At 40.9% G+C, this 8,817-nt stretch overlaps 2 protein-coding genes and 1 long non-coding RNA gene across 4 annotated transcripts; 2 read left to right on the top strand and 1 right to left on the bottom strand.

The window, feature by feature from the left end:
- Nucleotides 1–247: 247 nt before the first annotated feature.
- LOC132795906 (uncharacterized) lies at nt 248–1,275 on the top strand. The gene is made up of 5 exons (XR_009633481.1): nt 248–437; nt 499–512; nt 573–748; nt 810–1,056; nt 1,120–1,275. It is a non-coding gene; the product is annotated as an uncharacterized LOC132795906 (long non-coding RNA).
- Nucleotides 1,276–2,339: 1,064 nt separating this feature from the next.
- Nucleotides 2,340–4,532, top strand: LOC132795905 (mucin-2). 2 transcript variants are annotated; one of them, XM_060806851.1, is made up of 5 exons: nt 2,340–2,867; nt 2,929–3,099; nt 3,168–4,164; nt 4,242–4,387; nt 4,442–4,532. In XM_060806851.1, exons 1-4 carry the CDS (start codon nt 2,489–2,491, stop codon nt 4,261–4,263), a joined length of 1,569 nt encoding a protein of 522 aa, XP_060662834.1. In that variant the 5' UTR covers nt 2,340–2,488; the 3' UTR covers nt 4,264–4,387; nt 4,442–4,532. The 2 variants fall into 2 exon arrangements, with proteins under 2 accessions (XP_060662834.1, XP_060662835.1); XM_060806852.1 differs by lacking the exons at nt 4,242–4,387; nt 4,442–4,532 and having other exon boundaries at nt 3,168–4,227.
- On the bottom strand, nt 4,468–8,817 carry LOC132795904 (mucin-2). The gene is made up of 3 exons (XM_060806850.1): nt 8,570–8,817; nt 8,368–8,514; nt 4,468–8,271 (listed from the first exon to the last, which is right to left on the bottom strand). Exons 1-3 carry the CDS (start codon nt 8,784–8,786, stop codon nt 5,189–5,191), a joined length of 3,447 nt encoding a protein of 1,148 aa, XP_060662833.1. The 5' UTR covers nt 8,787–8,817; the 3' UTR covers nt 4,468–5,188.

Below are 8,817 nucleotides of genomic sequence, written 5' to 3' on the forward strand. Positions count from 1 at the left end.
CATCTAAAAGAAATAACAATTACCGATGCATACAAAAAAATCATTAGCTGGCTTGATATATTATACAAAATGAATATATAAAATCATAAAAAATGATAACAATGAGCAAACATTGCTTATTTTGTGTTGCTTTTGGCTTTTGTATTGCAACTTTTGCATCTAGTTTGCCTTGAATTTTTTTTAAGGATTTTGATCTAGTCAGCCTTGAATCGAGATTTAGTTCGATGAGCCCCCAGAGCTCAATATTATTATTCAGTTTGCTCCCAGAGCTCGTCTGGGAAACAACTAAGATTTTTGGCTCGAAATTTTTTTCTTTATTTTGTTTTTTGCTGAGAAAAATGTTTTTTTTTTGTTCTCTTTTTTGTTAACAAAATTGTGTGTGTTTAATCAGATACTCGAATTTTAATTGGTCGATGAATATTTCAACTTGAAAATGGGTATTGATATATTATACTTCTTCGTTTATTTTAGTCTAACAATTTGCTTTTATCTTTTCAGTTTTCGCACACTTGGTAAGTGTCACTTGAATGTTTTTTACATTAAAGAGTTCAACAAGTCCCTACTATTAACAGTAAATATACAGAACAATAAAATGATTGTTCATTGAAATAAGTGCATGATGCAGATGCATTAATTGATCTGGACGATACCACGCCTTAATTATTCTAGGGCGCTGCTGATTACGTCGATTAATATTAAGAAAAATATATATATATATATACATATATATATATACATATATATATAGGTGAGTACAATAAGTTGGGCTTGTGCAACGAAAGTCAATTTTAAATTCGCCCCATTTTTAGATGTTTAGGGTAAAATGTTTCTATGCATATAGATTAATGGCATACATAATACAATATTATATCTAATGCATACATAATACACATTTGAATTGGATTAGAACAAGCTTTGGTTGGTACGAATTCTCGAATTTTCATATCGATATTTAGCACTCTGTTGGTTGGTACCACGTCCTCTTCAAAAAGGACGCGAAGTTGGCTTCCAAAAGAGGAACATGAATTAAAAATCAATTAAAAAAAGTTTTTCAAAGTAAGTCAATGAGAGAGAGAAAAAAAGTGTGACCAGACTAAATTATTGCACTAAATCCCGCAGATCGGTACCTCGATGCAAAAACTTTTTCCCCTTTGTGATAAGTAATTAGCATCGCAGCGTTGGCGATATTGAAAAATAAACAATATTAATAATCGAAAAAGAATCGCAAATAAAAAAGAGAATGTAAATATGCATTTTATTAAAAATAACACTAATGTCGAATAAAGATCGATATTAAAAAAAGAATGAAAATTTGCATTTTATTGTTGCCAAATGTCACGTAACTCGAGACGAACCAAAATCAAAAGGTCACACCACATAAATTGCATCCTTAATGAGCTCTATACACACACACAGGAGGGTGGTAGGGGGCAAAAGGGGGCAGGAGGGGTCAAAACGCAGCCATTGGGATTTACAGATTGTGTGCGGATTGTATTGCAATCGCGAAATTTGTTTGTGTTGCGAATTTTGCCAGCTATTTAGCATAATTAATTGGTCGCCATTGAAAACTGCGACTGTGCGAATACGGAAAAACATAAAAACAGATATTGCACAACAACAAAATATTGTTTTGCATAATTTGCAAGTGCGGTAAACAAGCCAAGGTGCAGTCATTGAAAGGTCTATTGCCAACGAATTTGCCATAAACTTTTCAGAATTATTGCAAAAAAAGCAAAACATTTATGGTTGAAAACTTAGTTGGCGAACTAACATATTCACCACACAAAAAGCTCCTCGGCTTTATGGCAACACTAAGGTGCTTGTCTCTGCTATGCAAAGTGCTTGAAAACTGAAGTAAGTTTGTGAAAATGGAAAACACAACTCAGCAATTTATTGAGAGCTTTGAATTTGGCAAACAATTTGATGGAAACTTTCATTAAAAACGCGAAAAAGAATGACCAGTGATGATTATGCGAATAAAAGAAGCCATAAATAAAATTATATTTCGATTTGAAAGCCACCTATGAGCGTTGCCATAAATATGATTCCATTTCAATTTTAAAATCAGCTATTCTACAATAGTGTTATCAAAATAGTTGACGTAATCGGAGTCAAGATAACAAAACTGATGACAACGCAATAGCGTATCATGGAGCAAAAGAAAACGTGTAGCGTGTAAAGATAAAAGCGAATTAATTACTTTCAAAGATAAGAACCGAAAGAGAGCGAAATTGAAATGAATGAATGAATTCGTAAATTGTGCTTTGGTCAGCTGTTTGCGTTCATTAACCCACGCGAATAAATGAAGAATATGATTGGCGAATGGAGAATGGAGAGAACGAAGAAGTCGTGAGACGGCAAAAATGCCATTTGGCTCGTTAAGCGATTGTGTAAGAAGAATGCATATCCACACGTCGCTGGGTGCATCGAAAAGATATCAGATGCACTATAAAATGCATTGATGCTGCCTCTGAAGAAATCATAGCAAATGCAACCAGCAAAGAGATCAATAACAATGGAACTACAACTGCAACAACTTCGAGGACAACGTAGTATAATACTTTTCATACTCGCCATGATATCAGCTGCCAATGCTAATGGTGACTGGATGTTTAATGATGAGCAAGCGGCGGGTGCTCAGTATGCCAAACTCTTTGGCCAAGTGACCGGTGACACAAATAACAATAATAATAATCCGACGCAGGAGCAATTTGGACCCTTTCAATATCAATATGTGGACTATCAGCCCAATTGCAAGCCAGGCGGTGAGCCTGTGTGTGCCACAAACGGTGTGAAATTCTTTCGCTTCGAGAACATTTGCAAATTGGAGGCGGAAAATATGAAGATGCTGTTTCAATATGGCACAGGTGAGCGAGCGCAGGAAGTTAATTAAACCCTAGAGCAAGATTCATTTCTCGTCAACCATAGAATTGGAACCCACCGAGCTGGCACGTTGTATGCCCGACTGTGAGAACATTAAATGCACCACGAAATATGCACCGATTTGTGCGGCACCCGAGACGGGACCACATCAGGGACAGGGCGTCACCTTTGCCAATGAGTGCGAGGTGCGACGACGTGAATGCGTCAGCAAAGAGAGTGGGTTACATCATCATCATCCGAGAGTATCGGTCTTCTTCTACATCTAATCCGCTTTCTTTATGTAGCTCAACGCTTTCTCAACCGTGGACCTTGCCATCAGCTGAAGTCCAAGTCCAAGTCGAAGAGCAAACGCAAGTACAGACGACGCAGCACAACAATTTCACCGACCGAGAGCAGCACAGCGACGACAGTGACGACGACCAGCCAATTGCCGCGAACCGAAGCACCGCGAACGACAACAACAACCAGCACAACGACGCCGGTGCCAATGCAATTTCACGAGTACCGAAGCCATGTGAATCCGGGTGTTTCGGTAGCGCGTGCCGTTAACGCCTACAGTGTGTACAACATACCCGATGTGGGAGAGGACTATAACGAGATTACCGACTCCAGCTTGTCGGTATATTTACCAGGGGTGGGCACTGTCACCGATACGCCGCCCAGCACCACAACAACCACTACGACGACAACAACAACGACACCGAAACCCACAACGTCGACGACAACAGGTCTGCCGTACACCAGTTCTACTGTGGAAACAACTTTGGCACCACCGACGACAACCACTGCGAAAACTACTTACAGCTTCTTTTTTGTGCCTTATGGCACCACCTCCACCACCACTGAACAATCAAGCACTACCGAGAAGGTTGCAAGCAAGCCTATCATTAAGGCTACCAGAAAGGTTGTGGACAACCCTACCAGCAAGGCTGAAAACAACTCTATCATCAAGGCTACTAGCAAAGTTGTTGGCAACCCTACCATGAAGGCTGTGGAGAGCTCTACCAGGAAGGCTGTAGCTAAAGCTAGCATTAAGCCTACCAACAAGGCTGTTAAAAGCCTTAGAAGCAGCACGGAAAATAGCAGTACCACCGAGGAGGCTGTCAATAGTACAACTCCCAAACCCAACAACAATACTAAAGCAACTGTCGAGATCAATACAAAGTCTGCTAACTCTACTCAAACCCCATTGAAGGTGGTAAACAATAATGAAACATCCACCGCAAAACCTATTGCAAATCCAAAACCAATTCCAAAGCCAGCTTTACAAAAAACTGAAAAGTAAATAAATAAACTGCCCAACGTTGACTACCCCTACCTCCAGCGAAATTACAAATAATTTATTTATTTTTTGTCAGTTGTCACTTTAACAAATTTTAATGCAAATTATGTTGGCCGAGCAAAAGCTTTCAAATCTCAAGCGAATGAAAAATCAAACATCAGTCAAGTTTTGTGTGACAGTAAGAATATTTTATTTTGCATAAAAATGTGTATTATCAAAATGGTAAATATCATGTAAACAAATAGATTTTTAGGGTTAATCCAAATTCAATTACAGCTATTGATGTGGCTCTTATGTTTGTCGCTAAACAGTGCAACAGAGGGAAACATTAATAATACCTATGAAGCGATTATACAAATAATAACTGTCGATAACAAAAAGCTAACGAATCTTCAAAGAACCAATCACATCTTTGGACCCTTGCGACAAGGCTGGACGCAATTCTTATCTAATGGCTGGAAATATCGGTTCCTTGAAATCAGGAATCAAAGTGCAATTAAGAATTTAAATAGGATGATGACTCCTAATTCTTTACTCTCGTATATTCGCAATCAATTACTGCAATTACTTTTGTCTGATGAAATTGGAAAGTATAGCAAACTACTTAAGTATTTAAGCGTGCGAAAAAAAAGAAAATTTGAAGTGCGACAGCGAAGGATTCTAATAAGAAAATCGAGACAATTGGCAATACAATACCGAATTTATAAACAACGTTTGAAGAGATGGAGGCATACAATACACCGCCTAAAATGGAACCCAAAAACCACTCTCTCAATCAAAAAACGAGCTTTTGTGTGTTCTAAACCTGATTATTATGAAATAATGACCACGATAACCCATTAGGTGATTGAACGATGGGAAATTTCTGATGAGAAGATGGCAGACAAACTTCATTAATTGAAATATTCGATTATTATTATGTGATGAGAGTAACAATATTGCTTTCGCTTTTACAATTTTAAAGAGTTTGGTTGTTAGTCTTTTATATTGAATCGTTTCTTATAATTATTATTGTGGGTTTCCCTACGGAATTAGAATTATTGCAACATCTTGTTCTGGCAAATGGATTTTATGTCCTCTTATTGTCAATTCCCTTGAAGCTGTCGATGGTATTAATGCTGCCGCATCTTGCGATTCGCTCATTCTCATTACCTGAAATTCGGGAGTTGGTGTTGAAGACGTAGAATAGAATCTTGTTGCCATTATCGTTGATGTTGTAGTTGCTGGCGTAGTTGAGTCTGTTGTTGTTGCAGGTGTGGTTGTCGTATTTGTAATACTGATCGCTATATTCTTGCTTAATCGTTTCAATTGTACATTGGAACTTGAAGGTGTGGTTGAAGTTGTAATTGTGTCTGTCGTTGACTCCGTAGTCAAGTCAGTTGTGGATAATGTTGTTGAAGCCGTTGTCGAAACTGTAGTCGATTCTGTAGTGGATGCTGTGGTGGAAGGTGTGGTGGACACTGTTGTAGAATCTGTTGTGGATACAGTTGTTGATTCCGTTGTGGAAACTGTAGTCGAAGGTGTTGTGGACGCCGTTGTGGATACTGTTGTTGAATCTGTTGTGGAAACTGTAGTCGATTCTGCAGTGGATGCTGTGGCGGAAGATGTGGTGGACACTGTTGTAGAATCTGTTGTGGATAAAGTTGTTAAATCTGTTGTGGAAGCTGTAGTCGATTCTGCAGAGGATGCTGTAGTCGAGGGTGTTGTGGACTCTGTTGTAAATACTGTTGTTGAATCTGTTGTGGAAACTGTAGTCGATTCTGCAGTGGATGCTGTGGTGGAAGGTGTGGTGGACACTGTTGTGGATACTGTTGTTGAAGTCGATGCTGGAGTCGAAGGTGTTGTGGACTCTGTTGTAGAGGCTGTAGTCGATTCTGTAGTGGATGCTGTGGTGGAAGGTGTGGTGGACACTGTTGTAGAATCTGTTGTGGATACAGTTGTTGAATTTGTTGTGGAAGCTGTAGTCGATTCTGCAGTGGATGCTGTAGTCGAGGGTGTTGTGGACTCTGTTGTAAATACTGTTGTTGAATCTGTTGTGGAAACTGTAGTCGATTCTGCAGTGGATGCTGTGGTGGAAGGTGTGGTGGACACTGTTGTGGATACTGTTGTTGAAGTCGATGCTGTAGTCGAAGGTGTTGTGGACTCTGTTGTAGAGGCTGTAGTCGATTCTGTAGTGGATGCTGTGGTGGAAGGTGTGGTGGACACTGTTGTAGAATCTGTTGTGGATACAGTTGTTGAATTTGTTGTGGAAGCTGTAGTCGATGTTGTGGTCGAAGGTGTGGTGGACACTGTTTTAGAATCCGTTGTGGAAACTGTAGTCGAAGGTGTTGTGGACGCCGTTGTGGATACTGTTGTTGAATCTGTTGTGGAAACTGTAGTCGATTCTGCAGTGGATGCTGTGGTGGAAGGTGTGGTGGACACTGTTGTAGAATCTGTTGTGGATAAAGTTGTTAAATCTGTTGTGGAAGCTGTAGTCGATTCTGCAGAGGATGCTGTAGTCGAGGGTGTTGTGGACTCTGTTGTGGATACAGTTGTTGAATCCGTTGTGGAAACTGTAGTCAAAGGTGTTGTGGACTTCGTTGTAGAGACTGTTGTTGAATCCGTTGTGGAAACTGTAGTCGATTCTGCAGTGGATGCTGTAGTCGAGGGTGTTGTGGACTCTGTTGTGGATACAGTTGTTGAATCCGTTGTGGAAATTGTAGTCGAAGGTGTTGTGGACTCCGTTGTAGAGACTGCTGTTGAATCCGTTGTGGAAACTGTAGTCGATTCTGCAGTGGATGCTGTAGTCGAGGGTGTTGTGGACTCTGTTGTGGATACAGTTGTTGAATCCGTTGTGGAAACTGTAGTCGAAGGTGTTGTGGACTCCGTTGTAGAGACTGTTGTTGAACCCGTTGTGGAAACTGTAGTCGATTCTGCAGTGGATGCTGTAGTCGAGGGTGTTGTGGACTCTGTTGTGGATACAGTTGTTGAATCCGTTGTGGAAACTGTAGTCGAAGGTGTTGTGGACTCCGTTGTAGAGACTGTTGTTGAATCCGTTGTGGAAACTGTAGTCGATTCTGCAGTGGATGCTGTAGTCGAGGGTGTTGTGGACTCTGTTGTGGATACAGTTGTTGAATCCTTGGTGGAAACTGTAGTCGAAGGTGTTGTGGACTCCGTTGTAGAGACTGTTGTTGAATCCGTTGTGGAAACTGTAGTCGATTCTGCAGTGGATGCTGTAGTCGAGGGTGTTGTGGACTCTGTTGTGGATACAGTTGTTGAATCCGTTGTGGAAACTGTAGTCGAAGGTGTTGTGGACTCCGTTGTAGAGACTGTTGTTGAATCCGTTGTGGAAACTGTAGTCGATTCTGCAGTGGATGCTGTAGTCGAGGGTCTTGTGGACTCTGTTGTGGATACAGTTGTTGAATCCGTTGTGGAAACTGTAGTCGAGGGTGTTGTGGACTCTGTTGTGGATACAGTTGTTGAATCTGTTGTGGAAGGTGTAGTCGAAGGTGTTGTGGACTCTGTTGTAGAGACTGTTGTTGAATCTGTTGTAGAATCCGTTGTGGAAACTGTAGTCGAAGGTGTTGTGGACTCCGTTGTCAACACTGTTGTTGGATCTGTTGCAGCATCATTTGCTACATTTAGCCTGAAACTTTCAACTTTCAGCTTGGATTCGCCTAAACCGGAGTCTCCGGAGCCTGTATCTGTAGTCGAAGCTGTATCTGAGGTCGTGGTTGCTGTTGTTGAAGGTGTAGTTGAATCTGGTGTCGATGCAGTAGTCGAAGGCGTAGTCGAGGTAGTTGTCGTTGGTGTTGTGGATGACACTGTTGTCGAAGATGGAGTTGAAGTCGATGCAACTGTTGTGTAGCCAAATGCATCCATTGATTCGGTGGGCAGCGAGTCTCTTGAGATGTACACGTGATACGGTAGTTGTTGAGATTGCGCATTCGTAATCGGTTGGGGATTATAGTAGCCAGGATTGTGGTAGGTCAATGGCAAAGGAGGACCAAATGCAGGCGGCTGTTGACCATAAACTGGAGGCGCAGCGTAAGGCTGATATCCGTAGGACGGTGAACCATAGAAAGGATTTGGCAGGCCACAGTGTTCATTCGTTACTTGAATCCAAGCTGAGATGAATTTGTTATAAGAAAATTAAATAAAACAATTGTTAATTTAAAGTTCAACAAGATTAATTCACAATTAAGACTAAACTCAAAACTCACGTTCATCGGAAAAGCATCTGTATTGTCGTAGCTCGCAACTGCTGTTAAACGTTCGCAGTTCTTCGCCCAATGCGGCGCAAATCGGTTTACATCTGCTGAAGCACTGCGTGGGACACTCGCAGGATCCCAGATTAATGATTTGCCAAGCTGTAAACATTATCTATTAATGCACTCTTATTACATTTTAATGATTGCAACTCACATTCCACATAGAGACAGCTGTAGTGTCGTACTGCGCATTCATTGTCAAAGGTCGCCTCCTGATTTGTCATGCGTGACTTGGCGCAAACTTCACTTTTGGTCGTCGGACAGACGATATGATCACACGATGATGAATAGTAATCAGGTGCTCCATAACCACCATAGCTCCAGCCGACTGAAAGGACGCAAAGAAAGCACAACAAATGGAATAACAACATTACGGGGGGACGTTTCACAGGTTGACTATGA

This window comes from Drosophila nasuta, chromosome X, assembly GCF_023558535.2.
Source record: "Drosophila nasuta strain 15112-1781.00 chromosome X, ASM2355853v1, whole genome shotgun sequence".
NCBI lineage: Eukaryota > Metazoa > Arthropoda > Insecta > Diptera > Drosophilidae > Drosophila > Drosophila nasuta.

What these genes read in the sequence shown, in the direction of transcription:
- LOC132795905 (XM_060806851.1), top strand. Translation starts at nt 2,489, where the DNA reads ATGCAACCAGCAAAGAGATCAATAACAATGGAACTACAACTGCAACAA. An exon ending in TGAATGCGTCAGCAAAGAGA is followed by an intron (nt 3,100 to 3,167) that starts GTGGGTTACATC and finishes TTCTTTATGTAG; the next exon opens with CTCAACGCTTTCTCAACCGT. An exon ending in GCTTTACAAAAAACTGAAAA is followed by an intron (nt 4,165 to 4,241) that starts GTAAATAAATAA and finishes ATTTTTTGTCAG; the next exon opens with TTGTCACTTTAACAAATTTT.
- LOC132795904 (XM_060806850.1), bottom strand. Translation starts at nt 8,786, where the DNA reads ATGTTGTTATTCCATTTGTTGTGCTTTCTTTGCGTCCTTTCAGTCGGC. An exon ending in CAGCTGTCTCTATGTGGAAT is followed by an intron (nt 8,515 to 8,569) that starts GTGAGTTGCAAT and finishes TAATGTTTACAG; the next exon opens with CTTGGCAAATCATTAATCTG. An exon ending in CAGATGCTTTTCCGATGAAC is followed by an intron (nt 8,272 to 8,367) that starts GTGAGTTTTGAG and finishes AATTCATCTCAG; the next exon opens with CTTGGATTCAAGTAACGAAT.